Source organism: Cornus florida, unplaced genomic scaffold (assembly GCF_030987335.1).
Source record: "Cornus florida cultivar Cherokee Brave unplaced genomic scaffold, ASM3098733v1 CherokeeBrave_3.0.0_Hap2_Chr07, whole genome shotgun sequence".
Taxonomy (NCBI): domain Eukaryota; kingdom Viridiplantae; phylum Streptophyta; class Magnoliopsida; order Cornales; family Cornaceae; genus Cornus; species Cornus florida.
In genome coordinates, this window is record NW_026775577.1 from 27,311,502 (window position 1) to 27,334,069 (window position 22,568).

The 22,568-nt window shown below is 38.9% G+C and overlaps 2 protein-coding genes across 2 annotated transcripts; both read right to left on the bottom strand.

The window, feature by feature from the left end:
* Positions 1-19,089: 19,089 nt before the first annotated feature.
* Positions 19,090-19,581, bottom strand: LOC132316492 (uncharacterized). The gene has a single exon (XM_059814963.1). The coding sequence runs from the start codon at positions 19,579-19,581 to the stop codon at positions 19,090-19,092; it is 492 nt and encodes a 163-aa protein (XP_059670946.1).
* Positions 19,582-20,079: 498 nt separating this feature from the next.
* On the bottom strand, positions 20,080-21,183 carry LOC132316493 (uncharacterized). Its single transcript, XM_059814964.1, has 2 exons — positions 21,090-21,183; positions 20,080-20,936 (listed from the first exon to the last, which is right to left on the bottom strand). Exons 1-2 carry the CDS (start codon positions 21,181-21,183, stop codon positions 20,080-20,082), a joined length of 951 nt encoding a protein of 316 aa, XP_059670947.1.
* Between the last annotated feature and the right edge of the window lie 1,385 nt (positions 21,184-22,568).

Consider the following 22,568-nt stretch of genomic DNA (forward strand, 5'->3'; position numbering starts at 1 on the left):
TATAGCCGGAATAACCATCAAGAAAATAATAGAAGCTTTGGCCGGCTAACCTTTCTAGGATTTGATAAATAAATGGGAGAGGAAAATGATCCTTCCTAGTTGATGAGTTGAGTTTACGATAGTCAATGCACACACGCCACCCGGTGGTGGTTCGTTGTGGCACGAGCTCTCCCGCTGAATTTTCAACAACGGTGAGCCCGGATTTCTTGGGGACAACTTGTGTGGGGCTCACCCACTTGCTATCAGAGATAGGATAGATGATTCCCGCATCTAGCAATTTGATCACCTCTTTCATGACCACTTCCTTCATGTTTGGATTTAACCGGCGCTGGACCTCTCTAGTAGGCTTTGCGTCATCCTCCATATGAATGCGGTGCATACAAATGGAGGGGTCAATTCCTTTCAAATCCGCCACTGTCCAACCAATAGCTTCTTTATGCTCTTGGAGCACCGCTAAAAGGTTGGTCTCTTGGTCTTTTTGAAGGTCCGAGGCAATAATGACCGGAAGGGTTTGCTTTGGACCAAGGAACACATACTTGAGATGGGCCGGGAGCGGCTTAAGCTCAAGTTGTGGCGGAGATAACAATGATGGGACCGGAGGAGTGGTGGAAAGTTGGGGAAGTGGTTCTTTTGGAATTTTCCAAGGAGGTACATCCATGATAGCATTAATATCAAGCAAGGAATTGACTTCTTGAATGGCTTGATCAACATCAAAGTTTGAGAAGTCAAAATGGGACATGCAAGTTTCAAGGGGATCTTTGCTTAGGATGAAGGGGAGAGATTCTTCGACCACTTCATCAATGACATCCACAAGAAAACAATCATCCTCATTGGAGGGATGTTGAGTTGCATGAAAGATGTGGAGTTTGACTTGCATGTTTCCAAAAGCAATGTCCATCACCCCGGTTCGGCAATTAATTGATGCATTAGCCGTGGCTAAAAATGGCCTACCAAGGATCACGGGAATGTGCTTTTTTGGGTCATGGACCGGTTCCGTATCAAGAACCACAAAATCTACCGGGAAGTAGAATTTGTCCACTTTGATGATAACGTCCTCGAGAATTCCTCGTGGATGCTTGACCGATCTATCGGCAAGTTGCAAAACCACGGAAGTCGGCTTAAGATCTCCCAAACCAAGTTGTAGGTAGACCGAGTATGGAATTAAATTCACACTAGCTCCTAAGTCAAGGAGGGCCCTCTCGATTTTGCTGTCACCAATGACGCACGAGATTGTGGGGGCTCCCGGATCCTTATACTTCGGGGGAGTGCTGTGCTGAATGATAGCACTAACATTTTCAGTCAACCTCACTTTTTTTGGCAAATGATTTCTAGAAGTGCGCTTTTGAGTGCACAAATCTTTGAGAAATTTTGCATAGGGAGGGATTTGCTTGATAGCATCCAACAGGGGCAAGTTAATCTTCACTTGCTTGAAAACTTCCCACATGTCTTGAATTTTACAATTCTTGTTCCCAAAATGTGTCGACTCTTGAAGACGTTGAGGAAACGGAGTTTTTGTCTCATAAGTAGTTTCCACATTTGGGGAGACATGTGCGGGATTTCCGTGAATGGTATTGGGACAAGAATTTGGATTAGAAGAGCTTGAATTTGGATTTTTCAACGGAGAAACTTCCTCACTTTTGTCTCCATCGACCTTGTTGTCAACCACTCTACCACTCCGAAGGGTGGTGATAGCTTGAACTTGTTCATGGGTCGGCCCACTCGGAGGAGGGGTTTCGTCAATCACATGCATTCCTCTAGGATTTTCAAAAGGTTGAGAGGGAAGCTTGCCCTTGTCCTTTTGAAGCAATTGATTCACCGAGTTAGCTATTTGGCCCACTTGATTTTTGAGATTAGCTATGGATTGAGTATGAGAGTGAACCATTTGGAGAGTAGGCTGCAAGGATGTCAAGAGTTGCTTGTTGGCATCCATTATTTGCTTATTTAATGATTCCATCATTTACTTGTTTGCAGCTACTATCTCGTCAGTTAGACACACAGGAGGTTGATTGGAGACATTTGGATTGTAAGGAAGACGGTAGCTTGAAGAGGCTTGGAAAGGTCTACCTTGATATTGAGAAGAGGGCTGATTTTGCCGCCCTTGGTTTTGGAATTGGGAATTCTGTGGGGCTTGTTGCCGCCACGAGAAATTCGGATGATCTCGCCAACCCGGATTGTAGGTGTTGGAATATGGATTGTTCCCGGGCCGCGAGAACATGGCATTAGCTTGCTCTTGGTTGGGACTAGGAAATTGCTCCGGTGTGGGGCAATCTTCCGAGCGATGGAATGGACTAGTACAGGAAGTACAAACTGAACTTGCCGAATTTTGAGACAATGAAGGAGGAAAATGTGGTGCCATCAATTGGTAGAATTTATGAGCGATGGCATCCATTTGAGATGATTCCTCCCGTATTGACTTTGGTTGACAAGGGTTGGTGTTGTTTGGAGTGGTTGCGGTCGGAGCCCTACGAGAATTGTGTTGAAGTGAATTTTCACTCAAATTCTCAAGTAAGGTCCAAGCCTCATCCGCATTCTTGGACATGAACATCCCACCACAAGAAGAATCAACCATGAATCTATGGGTTTCGGTCAAGCCAGCATAGAAAGCTTGCACTAATTGCCATTTTGGGATCAAATGATGAGGACATTTTCGAAGAAGATCTTGTAGCCTTTCCCAAGTCTCGTGGAGTTGTTCTCCATCAACTTGAGAAAAGCTTAGAATGGAACGCTTCATTTGGTTGGTTTTACTCACCGGATAGTACTTCTTAAGAAATTCTTGTTGCAATTGAGCCCAAGAAGTAATAGAGTTGGGAGCGAGGGAGTTCAACCAATATTTTGCCCTATCCTTTAGGGAGAATGGGAAAAGATGGAGATGAAGTGCATTGTCTAGAAAACCTCTCAACCGGATGGTCGAACAGATTTCAAGGAACTCATTAAGATGCTTATATGGATCTTCATTATCAAAGCCATGAAATGATGGAAGCATTTGAATGGTACTAGACTTGATCTCATATTGAGCTGCATCGATGTTTGGCATTACTATGCAAGAAGGAGAAGCATAGGTGGTAGGAATGAAATGATCTCTAAGAGTCATTGGTTCTACATTAGGAATTTCAACCATTTCATTCCCCGGATTTCCTACGTTATCCCCCATTGTATTGAATTCAGTTTCAAGATCCCTTGTAAGAGTGGGTTCCCTAAGGTTCCGTCTAAGAGTTCTTTCGAGTGAATTTATATCAATAGGCGAGTCAAGTGTGGGTAGAGAGAGTGACCTACGGCCAAACATCAACAACAAAGCATAAATTCAACAACACAATTCATCATCAATACTCCACATACGATGTTCCCTTTCTCCTCAATTATCAAGACAGAAAATAAATGGCCACGACAAGGACCGATGCTTGTACACGAAATTAAACAAGATAATAGCCTCTACAAGGGCTTCACAACTAAATTAACTACTTCTAAAATTAACACATGTACTGTATCTACAAGTTGAAACTAGAAGTCAAGAGACTTACCTGGGGTCCTCTAGACTTACAATTTGCTAGCGTTCCCACGGGAGCTTCGAGTTCCTAGAATCTCACTTACAACACAAAAATAGTTAAACCACACAAGAAATATTCACAAAACACAGTATTCACAATCAAACTAAAATTAACCCTAGAAACTTCGATTGCTAAACCGTTTGCAGTCCCCGGCAACGGCGCCAAAAATTTGATCAGTCGATCAACTAACATCAACCTTCGCAATAGCACGAATCATTGTAAAATAGGGCTATTGGTCGGGTAAGTCGAACCACTGGGACTGCGCTAGTCTATGGCAACCTAAGTGTCTAGAATTGTTCTTAGAATGCTAAGGGGTTTATAGAGGGTTTTGGTTGTTTGTCACTTAAACTTAGAACTTAGAATGCATAAAATAATAGTGCTAGTAAATGAGAGTTAGAGATAATAAAAGGGGAAACTAGAGAAGTGAATCCACCTACGCCCTAAATACATGCTAAATCAAGACTAAATTGGGGATAAACACTATATAAGCAATGATCAAGAATTATGTAGCAACACATAGTTGCTTCATAACCAATAAAAAGTTCATGAGATTAAAACAAGAATGGTCTATCAAAAGACAACACATTTGGACTACCTAGACTAGGGTGTAGTATCAAATACATTAATTTAAGCAAAAGACCATCAAGCATTCAATCAAATGATGAAGCACATGAAAGTAAGAATCAAGCATAGTCCATCAAAGGAGGTACCTAAGCAATGGAATATCAAGCTTCAAAATTAACATGCCTTGAAAACCATTCATAGTTAATATCTTCATTGTCACTATGAAAATAAAAGCAATAAGACTAATGTAAGAATCATCAAGACAAGCTAAATAACTCACATCAATCATTTAAACATGAATATTCATTACAAGAAGTAATAAGCTCTTAAACTATGAAAAGACCAAAGTTTATACATTATAATCCCCAAAATAGAACCTAATCTAGAACATGAACATAAGGGGAGGCTTCATCACCTCCCTAGATGAGGTTTAGTTACCCATGAGTGAGCTAGGAGAAGGAAGAAGCTTGCCCTTTTCCTCCATTTTCGAGCTCCCTTCCTTTTGCTCCAAGAACCCCCTTCTTCTTGCTCTATTCTCTCTCCTTTATCTTGCTAAAAATCAAAAAAGATCCCTAATGTGTGGCCCTTGGGTAGCTTTTTATGCTCCAACAACACCCTCTCTCCTCCAAGGAACACCTCCAACCACTTCATAAAGAAGGAAGATGGCATTGAGGAAACCAATGTGCAAGTGGGCTGAAATGAGCCATTTTCGAAGGGCATTCTGCCTGATTTTCGAGCACTCGCTTGGTGATCTCGAGCACTCTAACTTAGTGCAATGTGCAACATGCTCCTCTTGCTCAGCGCTGACCTATTTTGGTAAAACTGCTATAACTTTGTGCACCGAACTCCGAATGATGATCTGTTTGAAGATTTGGAGAGCTGATTCAGTGCTTTAAAAACTTCATGTTTTGATGAAGATCCAATTCTCAAGTCTGGTTGGTCGAAATTGGGGAGAAAGGCAGTACATCAGTGCTGCCAGGCAGTTCTGCGCACCTCTGTTATGAAGATCATAACTCTCTGCTCCGAACTCCGAATGATGAACCACTTGAAGATTTGGAAAGCTGATTCAGAGATCTAAATCTTTCATGTTATGATGGAAGTCTAGTTCTTGAGTTTGCTAGGTCGAAAATGGTGACAAAAGTCAGGATCACTGCTGCCAGAAATTCAGAAATGGCATCCTTTTTGTTCAAAATTCCACAAGGCCTCATTTTTGCTTCCTTTTTGCACTTCAACCTGAAAATGCATAAAAACATGCAAATGGAGTTAATCTACATAAAATAATTAATAACTGGACTTTGTTAATGTAATTTAGGGCGCTTGAATATACAATATTCGGCGCTTATCACCCAACAAATGGTTCTTTGAAGAACTTGTTGGATCAAGTTCAAACGAAACTTTTGGTCCCTTATCAATGCAATCTTCTATGTGCTCATACACCGGGTCAACTAGATGTGCAGTTTCCAAATGTCTTTAAAAGACTTGACCCTCGATGTAAGGTTTCAACCTCTGTCCATTAACTTTGAAAATGTTCCCCTTCTTCAAGTTTTTGATTTCAACCGCCATATGAGGTGCAACAGAGATGATTTCATAAGGACCCTCCCATTTGGTTCTCAATTTTCCAGGGTTTCAGTCTAAAGTTGAAAAGCCAGGTTTTTTTATCGGGTTCCAAAGACTTTTTCACAATATGCTTATCATGAAAGGCTTTGGTTCATTCTTTGTAGATTTTGGCATTATCGTAAGTATTGTGTCTTAACTCTTCTAACTCACTCAATTGAAGTAGCCTATTCTCTCCGGCTTTATTAAGGTCAAAATTGAGCTTTTTAACTGCGCACAAGGCTTTATGCTCTAACTCAACCGGAAGATGGCAAGGCTTTCCATATACAAGTCTATAAGGAGACATGCCAATGGGAGTCTTATATGCCGTCTGATAAACCCACAAAGCATCATTTAGCTTCCTTGACCAATCCTTCCTGGTGGTGTTAACCGTTTTCTCAAGAATATGCTTAATTTCCCGGTTAGACACTTCAATTTGCCCACTTGTTTGAGGATGGTAGGGAGTGGCTACTTTATGAGTAATGGAGTACTTAAGAAATAAGTGTCTCAAGAATTGATTGCAAAAATGTTTTCCTCCATCACTTATAACCCTTGGCATACCAAAACGAGAAAAGATATTGGATTTAATGAATTAAATGACACGGAGTGGTCATTTGTTTTGGTAGCACATGCTTCCACCCACTTGGAAACATAATCAATGACAAGAAGAATGTATTGAAAACCATAGGACATAGGAAATAAACCCATAAAATCAATGCCTCATATATAAAAAAATTATAGGCATTTCTATGAATAGTGGGCCAAAAAAGCCCACTTTGAAGAACCTTTAAGGCGGTCTTCTTTGCACTAAAATGCCCACCACATGCAAGAGTGTGACAAAACACTAGGACACTTGGAATTTGACTCACTGGAATGTATCTCCTCACAATTTGATCCGATCGGTATAAGACAAGGTCTTCCCAATAGTAATTCCGGATGTTAGCAAAGAAATAATTCTTTTCGTTCTTCGACCAAGAAGTTGGTAGCTTGCCTACTGCCAAATAATTCACAATGTCGGCAAACCAAGGCATTTTTCCATTAGAAATTTGAAAGAGTTGTTCATCCGGAAAAGAGTCACAGATTTGTAGACTAGGGAAAGGCTTTATCGATAACCTAGAAAGATGATCGGCAACCACATTTTTGGTGCCTTTCTTGTCCTTGATTTCAAAATCGAATTCTTGAATAAGCAAAATCCATCTAATTAGCCTAGGTTTTGTTTCCCTTTTTGTCAATAGATGCCTCAAGGCGGAATGATCAGAATAAACAACAACCTTGGACCCTAAGAGATAGGAACGAAATTTATCAAGAGTATATATTACGGCAAGTAATTCTTTCTCAGTAGTGGAGTAATTTAATTGAGCTCCCGAGAAAGTTTTACTTGCGTAGTAGATGGCACAAGGAAGCTTACCTACTCTTTGTCCCAAAACTGCCCCCATGGCATAATCAGAAGCATCACACATGATTTCAAATGGCAATGACCAATTGGGAGGTTGCATGATAGGAGCAGATGATAATAATTCACGTAATTTATGAAAAGCGTCTAGGCATGCTTGGTCAAAGACAAAAGGAGTTTCCTTGGTAAGAAGGTTGCACAAGGGTCGAGCAATTTTGCTAAATTCTTTGATAAAACGGCGGTAAAAACCAGCATGACTTGGAAATGAGTGAACCTTTCAAACCGTTGAAGGTGGAGGCAATTCAGAAATAAGCTCAACCTTTGCTTTATCTACTTCTATTCCTCTCCTTGAGATAACGTGACCTAAAACAATACCTTCTTGAACCATGAAATGACTCTTTTCCCAGCTAAGTACAAGGTTGGTTTCACGACATTTCTTAAGCACTAGGTCTAAATTTTTGAGGCATGCATTAAATGAAAACCCCAAAACAGAAAAATCATCCATGAAAACCTCTAGATACTCTTCCACCATATCCGAGAAAATTGACATCATACACCTTTGGAATGTGGCGGGTGCATTGCACAAACCAAAAGGCATTCGTCTCTAAGCAAATGTGCCAAATGGACATGTAAATGTGGTTTTCTCTTGGTCTAGTGGGTCGAGGGCTACTTGATTGTACCCCGAATAGCCATCAAGGAAGCAATAATATTGTTGCCCGGCTAATCTCTAGATTTGATTAATGAATGGCAAGGGGAAGTGATTCTTTCTAGTGGCGGCATTAAATGTGCGGTAATCAATGCATACACGCCATGAATTGGCGGTACGCTTAGTGATCGATGGTCGAAATCAATTATAAATCAACCCTCTTCGCAATAGCACGAATCATTGTAAAATAGGGCTATTGGACGGGTAAGTCGAACCATTGGGACTGCGCTAGTCTTAAGGCAACCTAAGTATCTAAAGTCATTTTAGAGTGATGAGGGGTTTATAAAGGGTTTGTGTGTTTGTCACTAAACTAAGAAATTAAAATGTATAAAACAATAGATTGCAATGAAATTGAAGAAGTGAGATACAAGTAGAAAAGACTAGGGAGATGAATTCACTCCAACCCTATACACATGCTAGATTAAGATTAAATTGGGGAAAAACAACACAAATGATGGTCATGATACATGGCAACACTTGGTTGCTATAGTATTTTCAAGAAGTTCATTAAATCAACAACAAGAATAATCAATGAAAGGTTCACATACTCAAGCCACCTAAACTAGGGTGTAGCCTTCACATGCTCCCTAAGCCCAAGATTATCAAGTCCTTAATGGAATGATGAAAGCACATAAAATTAGGAATTAAGCATAGACCATCAAAGGGGGATCCTAAACAATGGACTATCTAAGTTCTCCAACTTCATGTCAATAAAACCATTTCATGATCTAACTTCCATTGTCACTATGAAAGTGTAAGCATTATGATTAAGAGAAGCAATCATCTAAGACAAGAGGAATAACTTAAAATAATCATGTATAGACATTAAAGTTCATTACAACAAATATGATGCTCTAGATCATAAAATAACCAAAAACTATACATTGTTCTCCCCAAAATAAAATCTACACTAGCACATGCTTACAAGGGAGGAGCTTCATCACCTCCCTAGATGGAGGTTTAGCTCTCCATTGATACAAAAATGGAAGAAGAAGAACAAGGATCCATCTCCATTTTCGAGCTCCTACTGTAGCACTCAAGAACACCCTCTTCCTTGCTCTCTTCTCTCTCCTCTAATCTTGTAAGAATGAATGATAACATCTATGTGGTCCTCCCTCTCTCTTATCAAGCTCAAGTCAAGGCTCTCTCTCCTCCAAGGAACACCTCCAACCACTTCATAAAGAAGGAAGATGGCATTGAGGAAACCAATGTGCAAGTGGCTGAAATTGAGCCATTTTTGAGTGCAATCTGCCAGAATTTCGAGCACTTTAAAGGTGGTCTCGAGCACTCGAAATTAGTGTAATGAGCAACATGCAATTCTTGCCCATCTCTGACCCACTGTGGAAGAATGACCATAACTTTGTACTCCGAACTCCGAATGATGATCTGTTTAAAGATTTGGAGAGATGATTTAGAGCTTTAAAAACTTCATTTTTTGATGAAGACCCAATTCTCAAGTATGGTTGGTCGAAAATGGGGAGAAAGGCAGCACTTCAGTGCTGCCAGGCACTTCTGCGCACCTCTGGTAAGAAGATCATAACTCTCTGCTCCGAACTCTGAATGACGAACTGCTTGAAGATTTGGAAAGCTGATTCAGAGATCTAAATCTTTCATGTTATGATGGAAGTCCAGTTCTTGAGTTTCCTAGGTCGAAAATGGTGACAAAAGTCAGATTCTACTGCTGCCAGAATTTCAGAATTGACACCCTTTTTGTTCAAAATTCCACAAGGCATCATTTTTGCTTCCTTTTTGCAATTTAACCTGAAAATGTACAAAAACATACAAATGGAGATAATCTACATAAAATAATCAATTAATGGACTTTGTTAATGTAATTTAGGGCGCTTGAATATACAGTATTCGGCGCTTATCACACCCCCAAACTTACATTTTGCTAGTCCCTTAGCAAAACCAAAATGCAAAGCTCAATGGAATGAAAAACATGGGAATGCTATTACAAAAATATCCACCATGGCAAAAATAAACATAAACATAGCTCAAATACAACTTGAAACAGATAAAGAGCTGGAGACGGGATCATTGGGAAGACTACCTTGCATATATGAAACATTGATACAAAAATTGGCAAAAACCATTTCAACATGCATGCATTAACATCATAGTCCATATAAATAATTCAATTGTCATCTCTTAAATGGAAATAACTCAAACTCCAGTGAAAGTGAATTGAATTCTCAACATGCGGCTTTTACTTTCTTTTCCAATTCCAAGGCACAAGTTTTCAAATCAATGAATTCCCCTTTACATGAAGTCCCTAAGGCATGATTTTATTTTCAAGACAACTTTTGTTGCTTGTTAAGAATTTGTTATAACTCAAAAGTGAAACATAAAATGGTTGTGCAGTGTTGAAATCAGATGATTGGGATGTGGTTGGAGGGATTAGTAACCGGTTCGGTATCAAGAACTACGAAATCAACCGGAAAGTAGAATTTATCCACCTTGACAAGAATGTCCTCAACCATGCCCCTAGGTGTTTTGACGGATCTATCGGCCATTTGAAGCACCACTGAGGTTGGTTTCAATTCATTCAACCCTAATTGGACATATACGGAGTAAGGATTCAAATTGACACTTCCACCTAAGTCAAGAAGAGCTCTACGAATTTCATGGGTTCCAATTACACAAGAAATAGTCGGAGCACCGGGATCTTTGAACTTAAGTGGAGTGTTTTGTTGAAAAATGGAGCTCACTTGCTCCGTGAGGAACACTTTTTTAGGGCTTGGTCCCTTGCTCTTCCTCTTTTGTGTGCAAAGATCTTTTAAGAATTTTGCATAAGGTGGAATTTACTTAATGGCATCCAAAAGAGGAAGATTGATATTGACTTGCTTAAAAACTTCCATAATGTCATGTATTTTCCCTTCTTGCCTCCCATAAGGCGAAGTTTCTTTTAAAGCATAAGGGAATGGAGCTTTTGGCTTACAAGACTTTGTAATTTGAAAGGATGATGGAGAAGATTAAGAATTCTGGTTAGAAACATTTTCATTCAAGGAAGTAGGAGTGGAATTAGGAATTGGATAGGTGACAACTTTAGGTTACACCGATTCACTATCTTCCTTTGGTAGTACAACTCTATTGTCCACTTGCTTACCACTTCTCAAGGTGGTGATTGCTTGCGCTTGAGCTTAGGAAGAATACCCCGATGTATGGTTTGCTTCCACACAAATTGGGCCTTTGGATTCCTCTCGGGTTGACTAGGTAATTTCCTAATTTCTCTTGCATTCAATGCATTAGCTATGGTCCCGATTTGGGATTCAAGCTGATATGGAACGAGAGTGGGAATGCAACAAGTTGGTATCTTTTTCTAAGCTACCCAAGGCCATCAAAATCTTATCTTCAAATATAGAATTACTAGAAAATGCTTGAGGATAATGAAAGCCAACTTGGGAATCATACATTTGAGGATGTGGGAGGTCATTCATCCTTTGATGATGGAAAGAATAAGAGACGAACCCTTGAGAACTTCTATTTCTCTTATGAGGTGGAATGTATTTTCTTTAAAGTTTTTTAGCTTGATAAGGGCTTTCATTCCACAATGGAACATATGCATTTAAATAAGGGTGAGCAAATGTAGCATTAACTTGTTCAAAGTGTTCATTAACAACATGTCTATGGGAACAATCAAAAGTAGTATGCAAAACACTTGAACATGTCATGCAAGGCTCACAAAGATGAGTTGTATAATGAAAAGGAGATACATTGATAGTCAGTTTTTGATTCAACAAGAATTGATCAAGTTTTTGAGAAAGAGTTTTAACCTCGACTACAATTTCCCTTGAACTTTCAATTTGACACACTGTTACAATTTTCTCCTTTTTAGTAAAACTATGATCAAGCCGAGAAGTGTAATATTTGTGCAAAGAGTTTTCACTCATTTTTTCAAAAAGGTGCCAAATGTCATCTTTATGTTTCCCAAAATATGAACCTCCACACGAGGTATCAACTATATCCTTTTGCATGTCGGATAGGTTTTCATAGAAGTATTGGATAACTTGCCATTTTGGAATACCATGATATGGACACTTACTTAGCAAGTCATTCAATCTCTCCCAAGCCTCATGCAACAACTCCCCTTCCCTTTGAGAAAATTCTCTAATTGAAGCACACATTACATTGGTCAAACTTACGGGGTAAATTTTTTTTAAAATCTCATTTTGCATTTGTGCCGAAGATGTTATTGAATTTTCCCTTAAAGTATTGAACCAATACTTTGCTTTATTTTTAAGCGTGAAGGGGAAGAGAATTAATTTAAGAACTTCCTCATGGACATCCATGTACCTCACGGTGGAACATAGTTCAAGAAATTCATTAAGATGCCTATATGGTTCCTCTTCATCCAAGCCATAAAAGAGTGGACACATTTGAATGGTCTCAGGCTTGGTTTCATATTGATTAGCCTCAAAATTAGGCAACACAATGCAAGTAGGTGCATGGTATACATGAAGATTATAATGATCACGAAGGACCATTGGAGGAATTAGAGCTTGAACTCCAGGGTCATGTTGATTAAGAGGTAGATTGTGCATGAAACGTGAGTCTAAGTAGCCAAGATTACGCTCTAGATTTTCCATGTGAATGCCTAGAATATATGATATGACAAGGTCTATATAAGGCTACAAACGACACACAAATCACAACAAAACAAGCAAGCACTCCTCCTTCATAACAAATCAACAATCAACAAGCTTCCACCACATACAATGTTCCCACACTCCCATGCTTTGATAACAATGCAAAGAAAAGTAAATTGTCTCCACGCGGGCTCACGATTTATCTAAGAAATTAAAAACAAGCCTCCACGCGGGCCGACGATTTAACTAAGGGATTGAGTAAAGAAAGTCTCACAAAGGTTCTTTAGCACTTCAACTCCAAATTTAAAGCTTAGCTTAGCAAATTTTTGAAATTTTTAGCAATTTTCCTTGCTTGCTTAGCTCCTTTGCTTGATGGCTCCTTTGCTTGGATCCTAGCTCAATGCTCCTTGTTAAAGATGAACAAACACAATAAGTAATTTAAAGAAAAATAAAAACAAAGTAAAGACACGATCAAAAGAGTACTAATTCCTAATGAATTCCACAAATATGACGTTGCCTAATCCTCGGAACGGCGCCAAAAACTGACAGGTCAGGTGTCACCGTCCTACACCATCAAGTTTGGAGAATGTGAATTTTAGGCGAGGGCTAAGAGTTTTACATTTATAGAAGTTGCTACTACCTTCACTAAAAATATAGTTAGGGTGAGTAGGGATCGTCCCAAGGGATTGGAGTCGAACTTGGTTGTGGAATCACTATTAGGGTTAGTAGGTCGAGTGATCAAACAATTGGTTGGTTGGTTGATTAGACTAGAGAGCAAATTAAACTAAATAATTGAATGCAATAAAGAGTAAGTAAGAGAGAGAGAAATCTTGGGGCTTAGAGGTCACCACCAAGCAATGCTTTTCTACACCTTTAACTAGTGACTAATGATGGTAATGTGTGTTGCAATATTGGTGTGTGTGTGTGTGTGTGTGTGTGTTTGGTTAATTCAATTAGCAAGGGTGACCAATTAAGCATACATTGTTTAATTAACATGTAAAAAGCACAATATATCTAGCAATTAAGTATATATTGTCTAAATAACACGTGAAAAGCACAACATATCTAGCAAGTTATAAATCTTTTCATTAAGCTCACAAGCCAAATACACCATAAGGTTAAAGACATATGCTACTTACATTCAAAAGTATGAAACATCAAACAACTAGTATGGATTGTCTTCTCATCTAACAACTATGCTACCACTACACTACAATTAAGCTAATGACATGAAATTAAACTAATTAAGCTAAGGGAGAAGCACAATCCATCAAGAAATGAGCATGGACCATCTAGAAAATCACAAGAGCATTCTTTTAAGCACAATGTTTTGACAATCTCTAAACCTATAACATTAATACACATAAACATGCATCAATAATATAAGAAATAAAGGCAAACACATGAACATCTATTCTAGCATACATAGACATATGGATAGAATGAAATAATCAATTAGAAGCATTAAACCACATAAATCATTAAATAAACAAGATCTATATATCTAAAAGTATCAAAACATGTATTACAACACTAATCCCTCAATAATACACAAGATTAAGATATAGAAAGCATGCTTGGGGCTAACTCTAGCCCCAAGAAGATGTCTAGCCACTCATGGTGATGTTGCTCCAACCCTTAAGGGCTAACTCCATGGAAGAGATTTGCTCCTTGGTTGATGAAGACTCTCCAATGGTGTCTTTAGCCTCCTCCTCCTCTAAGCTTGCTCTCCAAGAGAATAATCCCTAGAATTGTCTATCTCTCAAAAAATGCATCATATTTCTTTTATATGTAGGTCAAGTGACACACAAAATGAGCTGGGTCATGCAAAAAATATTCTCTAATGATTGGATAGATGACGGATTGAACAAGCTGGCTTTTTAAGTTTTTCGCACTGGAGGAAGTTCGATCGATCGAACCTTGGACTTGGATTGATTGAACTTGGCTGAGATCCATCGAACTTAGGTTAGATCGATCCAAGGTTGAGCTTTTTGGGAAAAGACAAATCCGAGATAGTTTGGGAGATTTTTTTGGGAAAAGGACAAAAGTGGTTAGTGGGTGGTATAGCTGTGGATAAGATCAATCATTTGAATAAGGACAAAAGTGTTCGATCGATTGAAGGGTGGTGTTGGATCGATCGAAATTTGGACTTTTTTTGCTTTGGGTCAAGGTTTGGATCTATCTTGAAGTATTGAGATCGATCATTGTTTGATCGATCGAACCTTGAAGTTGGATCGATCGAACTTTGCTACTTCCCACCTTTGACTTCATTTGCTTCTTTCTTTCTCCACTTTGCTCATTTCTTTGTTTAATCCCAGAATTGCTTCAATTAAGCTCTTATTTGGCTGAGTTAGCTTATTTTCGGGATAAGTGCCTGAAAATGGAAATAATTCGAAATCAATCTAAAACGGTAAAGTAAGATAGATAAAGGTACTAGAATGCCTAAGCTTAAGGAGTTTAAATACGCACTTTTCAGCGCTCATCAAGTAAGAAGATAGGGATAGAGAGAAATAGCAAGGATGCTATTTTGGGAAAGAGCTTGAGAAAGCAAACAAAATAATAAATTGATTTTGAGGGTGCTGGACCTCTTTCACAACATGTCTCTTTCTTTATTTATAAATAGCATACAAAACAAATTCCCATGTTCAAGCATTCTACTTGTAATAAAAATCTAATCATAACTACAATTCAAATTAAAAAACTACAGATAACCTAACTGAAAAATGAAACAAACTCTATCTATCTTTTACTTCAAAATAAATCTTTGCATACAATTTAGATCCCACATGGAATTATCAACGCTTCCTCCAGTCTAAAGCCCAACCATGTAATCAGCCCAATACTCCATGTACCCAGCCTAATCTTTGTGCAACCTAAGCTTTCATCATTCATCAAGCTCAAATATTCTTGGTCCATACCATCATGTCACTGTTTATCACACCCAATTGGAGCCCAGACCCAATTACAAAAATGGGTGTCAACAAGGCCCCCTAATTTTGGTAACCGTTTAACTCTTTGGCTTCCAAAATTCAAATACACCCGTTGCATCGTAACTTTGTATACCTCTTAAAATCCTATCAGCTTTATCTTGACACACTTCCCAAACATATCGATTATGATAACCCATCTTATCACTCATTAATTCTCGCAGTAATCCCTTTAAACTTTTCAACCATACATGGCTTTTCCATAAACCAACTCCATCTTGCAAACTCTCCTTTCCCAACACACTTCCTTCTTCTCCAAATTTCTCTCTGTCTAACCCTTTCTGTAATTATGACTTCAAAACATACAAAACAAAGTGATCTGAATTTGGAAAACCTTTTTCCAGAGGCGACATCGCATACACAACTAACAAAATCAACAATCAAAATCCTAGATTAAAGCGAACTGGATTCCAACACGTTGATCGACGTTACTGAAAATGCTAAGGGACTTGGCCCAACTTTTCTTAACCGATTCCCTCTTTCCTTATCTCCAATTTATCCACAAGCCGAACCGCACCTTCCTTTCTCCAAAACTCTCTATCTAATAGCAGAAGGGGACAGACCAACTCTCTTTGTCAGAAATTGGCACCCAATAGTGCTCCAATGGAATGACTGGGTAGATCGTGTGTCAGCAGCAAAAGGAGAGTAGTGGAAAATGATGGGTATCTTTGACCTCATTCAGCTTAGTAAGATTCCCTTTTCCTTTAACCGAGTATTATTTTTTTTGCCTCTTTGCACTTTTGGTCCCCCACAACCAATTCACTATACTTGCACTGTGGCATGAATGGCCCCTACATTGAGGGATGTTTGTTTTCTAACGGGTTTAAAGCCTGGAGGAGATGAAATCAATTATCTCCTCCAGGATGAAGAAACCTCCTTTTACTTTCTATAACAAAAAGGGGCTAAACCCTATGTGCAATCACATGGGCCATTCTTAAAAGAAATGTTAGGAGAAGAAAGAACTGATGTAGATGAACAAGAACATATAGGGTTTTTACTAATGTGGTTGTGTAGGTATTTGTTGTGTGCCCCTGCTATCCAGATTACCAAAGACCTTACCTAATTGGCCATCGCATTATCCAAAGGGAAACCATGGCCTTAGCTCCATTCGTGTTAGAATCCTTGTATAGAGGCTTATCTGATCTCATTACCTCCAACTTTGCAAGATTTGGAGGCCCGTTTTGGCTATACCAATTCTGGCTGCATACATACTTCCCTGAATTAACTCCCCCCATTCGGCCTACTCTAAACGATCCTTTGTTGTCATTTGGGTATGCTAGAGTAAAACCCAAAGACCATTCTTTTAATGACTGCTTTCAGTTTTCTACTATCAGTGCAAAATCAGGACTCAATCCTAATTCCTTCCTTTTTCCAAATGTCAACTAGCTTCATCTTGGTTGTTTTCTCCTACTGCCGAGTCTTCAGCCGAACAGATTGAACTCTACAGTAATTTATGGGGCCATTTCTTGATTGCAAGAGATATCCCTTGTAACACCGTTGCTCCCTATCTTCCCAAGAGTCAGATTGGAGTTGAATTTTACAACCCAGCCCAATTAGCCCGGCAATTTGGATTGACTCAAATGATCCCAATACCTCCCCATTTTTCCTATAACAAGATCTATCATTGACGAGTGAAGCTTTCAAATAGTGAACAAATTCAGGATGTGTCTAATCGATTTACCCAACTCCTTTAAGGGTTTCAGTATAAATCTTTCCTTGAAGAGCCACGTACTGATCCAAACTTCGAGAATTGGTGGGCATCTTATATCACTTTTACCAGGACTGTAGATTCCAGTCAACTTGTGTGTAATCTTCTTGGCTCCTACAAGTTCATTTCCCTTAATTTTTAAGGTATGGATTCCATTAAACCCATTGTCCTTTCTACTGCTCCTAAACTAGAGAATACAACCAATGTGGCACCAACTCACCCTCCTCCCATAGCTCCTGCAGGTAGGACCAGATCTCGCTCTCGGCAGAGTAAGTTTTATATTTTCGTCTTTTCCATATAAACTTCTATTTTGTTTATATGCTTGCTAATCATAAATTCAGGCACACATTCCAATGCACCAAATAAATCTATACCCACCAATTCTGAGGAAACCCTTGTTCATTTTTAAGTCCCTCTCCAAAGTATACCTCCATCTTCGGCTACTCGGGTAATACCTGTAATCGAACCATATATTTACTCTTTTGATGCATACCACTCTTCTTGTTAATACTTCATATTCAGAAAACAATAAGAAGGAAAACTGTAGGAAAGAAACCTACTAAAAAGGCAAGAGCCAAGAGATACTTTAAATTGATCGATGATAATGAAATTGATAAGGATGAAGTCATATCTAAGAAAAAAGAAACCTACTGCTAAATATCCCAATGTACCTTCCTTTTTGCCTGATTTCATATATTACCTCTTTATTCCTATAATATAACTAAATTGGCATTATTTTCAGAAAGCTCCACTCTCTTCAGATTAACAAACAATTCAAGAAATTTCTACAGACCATGTTGATGAGGACGAAAACAAAGGTCTCCCGTGTCCTCTCCATACCTGGCTGCAACTTCAATTAATAAACAGATTGGAGATTCTGATGAAGTAAGTTATGATTTCTTTTTATAACTTGTTCTTGTAGACTGGAGAATGCCTGTGATTAACCCAAAATATTTCAGGTACAAAAAGACTTGGCTACTCTATCCATTCCTGCCAGTATCAACCCAAGTTCTCCATTTACAGCCCTTGATTCTTTATTTGACCCGGTGTTTGACTCTCTTGATCCCGAACCTCTTGTAATTCTGACCAAGAATACCACTGACACTCCATTGGAAGTGGTTAAAGCTGTTGATATATGTTTCAACAAAACTTGTCTTTAATCCCTTTCTTCAAGGAAGAAATCACTGAAACCCTTTCCTTTCTAAGCAGCTATCCAGGATTTCCTTTGAAGGATCAATCCTTTTTCAAGAATGTTCAACTCCAAGTTCCATCCATGATTGTTGCCTATGTTGAATCAACTCAAACCATTAACCACTACACTGTTCAAATCTAAGAAAAAGAATTGCTTTCCCAAACTTTGAAAGATGAAAGAGAATTGCATTTGTCTTTAAAGAAAGAAGTTGCCGAACTAGATGCTAGAGAGAAAAAGCTTCAAGCACAACTTACTCAGCTTCAACAAGACAAATCCCAACTCGGCAATAAGGTGGCAGAACTGAAGAAACAAGCAGAAGTTACTGCCCCCAAGTTCAAAGTACTACAAGCCCAGATGCCAAAGTTGGAGCAGTCCAAACAACAAGCAGAAACCAAGCTTACCAATACCAAGGCCTCATGGGCAGATATGAAGGCCAAGTTTGAAGATTTTCATATGAACTTTACTCTCCTTTAAACAATTATTTCTATCTTTTTCTAATGGTTTGTAATATGGCTCTGAACAATTTGCCCTTTTCTTTTGGATGCGATGTTATGTTTTGAACAGTGTTCCTATAATAGCCTTTGGAACTTTATTTTGATGTATCTTCAAAACAACTTACATAAAAAAAAATTGAAACAACACAATCCAAAGTATTTTTACTTAGTGGAGGTTTTCTTTTCCTCTATAAGTTTAAAAATAGTTGGTTTATATTTCTTTAGGTACCTTCCGTTTGTCAGTCTCTCGTGGATTTTACCATCTACATCTTTTTACTTGTAAGCCCCTCCATGTAAAACTTGGTGAACCAAAAACGGTCATTTCCATGTAGGTGACCACTTGCCATAAACTCTATCCACCTTCCAAGGTGGAAGAATTGTTTGCCACACCATATCACCCTCTACAAATGACTTGAACTTTACCTTTTTGTTGTAAGCCTTCATTACTTTTGTTTTATGGACCATAAGGAAGTCTAAAGCAAATTTCTGAACTTCATCTAAATCTTCTAACTCAGAAAGCATAGCTTCATTATAATCGGCAGGTCTAAGATTATGTTGTAAAGCTACTCTTGCCAATTTCACATTTAACTCCATCGGCAACACAGCATCGTGGCCAAATGTTAGCCGATAAGGAGTTGTTCTTATACTTGTTCGTTTTGAATTTCTATAAGCCCACAAAGCTTTTGAAAGGGTTTCATGCCAACGCCTTGGCTTATCTTTTATCATCTTTTCAATTATTTCAATAACAACTTTATTTGAAGCCTCGGCCTGACCATTCCCTTGAGTATAATAGGGTGTTGAAGTTACCATTTTCACTTGCATATCATGGCCAAGTTGTAATACTTCATTTGCTCAAAAAATAGATCCATTATCAGCAACAATTGTTTCTGGTAAGCCAAATTGGTGAAAGATATGTCACTCCAAAAACTGTATAACGGTATTATGAGTTACCGATACGTATTCCTCGGCTTCTACCCATTTGGTAAAGTAATCGGTAGCTAAAATAATCCAATGATGACCCTTTGATGAAGGAAGATTAATCTTGCCGATTAAATCCATGGCCTAACCTCTGAAAGGCCATTGTTTAACAAGTAATTGCATCCCTATTGCTGGAACCCACTGCATTGGACCATGTTTTTGACAGTCTATATAACCTTTTGCATAAGTCATACAATCTTTTCTTATTCTAGGCCAATAATATGCATATCGGCGTATCAACCACCTCATTTTTATGCCGGCTGGATAAGCTCCACATATCCCTTCATGTACCTCGGCCATAATCTTCAAACCCTCAAACTTACTAATGCACTAAAATAATAATCCATCATCAGTTGATCTTCTATAAAGATCTCCATCCATAAGCATATAATCGATTGCACTTCTTTTTATTCTTCGATCGGCTTCTAGAGTTGGATGTTGCAAGAACAAGATGTAAGAGATTTGCCAATCATCATCATCCAACTCAGCAACATCAGTGGCAAAGACTTCTTCCATAACTTGATTTATTGTTTCAGCCGATGGAAGAGATCGACGTGTAATTTTCATTATCCTTTCCTTTATACCACTCTGTAACCTGACTCCTGAAGCAGTCTGCACTAAATCATTAGCTATTTTATTCATGGCCCTTGGTCTATATTCTAAAGTTACATTATGAAATTGGTTGACCAATTGGGTTGCTAATGAATGGAATGGCCTTAATTGCCAATTCAAGCATCTAAAGTCTTCTGAGATTTGATTAATCACTAAACTCGAATCTCCCACAATGTGGATGTCTTTGACTGCCATTTCTAGCAGAATTTCCAAATCGATAATCAATGGTTCATACTCGGCTTGATTATTTGAGCACCTGAAATCCAAAAAGAAAGAAAACGAAATTTGGTTCCCTGTTGGGGATATTAGCATGATGCCAGCTCCTGAGCTTTCACTGGTACTCGACCCATCAAACATTATAGTCCAAGGGGTTATGAATATGGCTACCGAGTCAAGCTCATCAAACACTTGTGATTCAATTTCAGGTGATGGATGATCGGCAAGAAAGTCTGCCAATGCTCTTCCCTTAATTGCCTTTCGTGGAGCATATGCAAAATTGAACTCCATTAATGCTAGAGCCCACTTGTCGATTCGGCCTGTGATTAATGACCTTGATATCATATACTTTATAAGATCTGTTTGACAAATAATATAAATCAAAACAGGCAACATATAGACTCTTAACTTAATTGCTGCAAAATACAAAGCCAAACATAATTTCTCAATTGGTGTATATCTACACTCGACTGGAGTTAAAACTTGGCTGAGATAATATATTACTTGTTCACTTCCTGCTTCATTCTCTTGTGCTAACATAGCTCCAATGGATTCTTCAGCAGCCGATAAATATAACTTCATCGGCCATTTCTTCCTTGATGGCATCATGACAGGAGGACTCGACAAGTATTTCTTAATCTAGTCAAATGCCCTTTGATGTATAACATCCCATTTGAATTCTTCCATCGGCTTCAACTTTAGTATTGGGGAAAACACATGTAACTTCCCAGCTGTATTAACAATAAATCTCCTAAGATAGTTCACTTGCCCTTTTGACTCTTTACAAGTCCTTTTTTATACAAGTGCATCAAAATGCATCAAAATGCAAGTATGTACCCGATTGTTGATATCACAAGTTCTTTGGTAATGGAAATTTAGGCTCTATTTAAATCATGAGCCTAAGGTTGCTTTACAGTTTTTTCATGTTTTGGACACAAACCACGAGTGTGTGCAGTTCAGAATACTTATCTACCATGGTCCCACATCAGAAAAACACTGTTTATATGCTACCTTTACATAAGGAAATTTTAAAATATTTGGATGCATTGCAAAGAGGGCCCGTTGGTAATAGTACCGGCCCAGCCCAAGTTGAATTCATATCCCTAGTACCAACGGGCATTCTTTGCAATAACTTTTGCTCTTTCCAAATAAATCAGTCTTAGTGGCTTATATATCCTTTGTCCCACATCGAAAAGGAATACTAAAAGTATATAGTCAATATAGAATTGACAAACAGCATTTGATTGCCACGAAAAGAGTCCCTGTGAAGCAAAGCCTTCCAAAACAAATATATATAGGATTTCCCAGTCACAGTTACTCTCTTTCTTGGCCTCATGACATTTTTGAATCTTCGGCTAACCTGGCGAATTGAATGATTTTTCTAGATCCGGCTCATAACCGAGTACACTTCACTTCGGACCCCAAGAGTCCAGCTCAGAGAAGTTCCTCTCCGGCTCATAGTCTAGGACACTTTGCTTCGGACCCCAAGAGTCCAGCTCAGAGAAGTTCTTCTCTGGCTCATAGCCGATGACACTTCGCTTCGGACCCCAAGGGTCCAGCTCATGAAAGTTCCTTTCCGGCTCATAGCAGAGGACACTTCGTTTCGGACCTTAAGAGTCCAGTTCAGAGAAGTTCCTCTCCGGCTCATAGCCGAGGACACTTCGCTTCGGACCCCAAGAGTCCAGTTCAGAGAAGTTCCTCTCCGGCTCATAGCCAAGGACACTTCACTTCGAACCCCAAGAGTCCAGCTCAGAGAAGTTCCTCTCCGGCTCATAGCCGAGGACACTTCGCTTCGGACCTCAAGAGTCCAGCTCAGAAAAGTTCCTTTTAGGCTCACAGTCGAGGACACTTCACTTCGAACCCTAAAAGGTCAGCTCAGCACCATTATTTTCTGGCTCATAGCCGAGGAACGTAACTCCTCGGACCCCAAGTGTCCAACACTCAAACCTCGGAACTCAGGAGCAGTACAACTCCTCTCGGGCTCATGACTG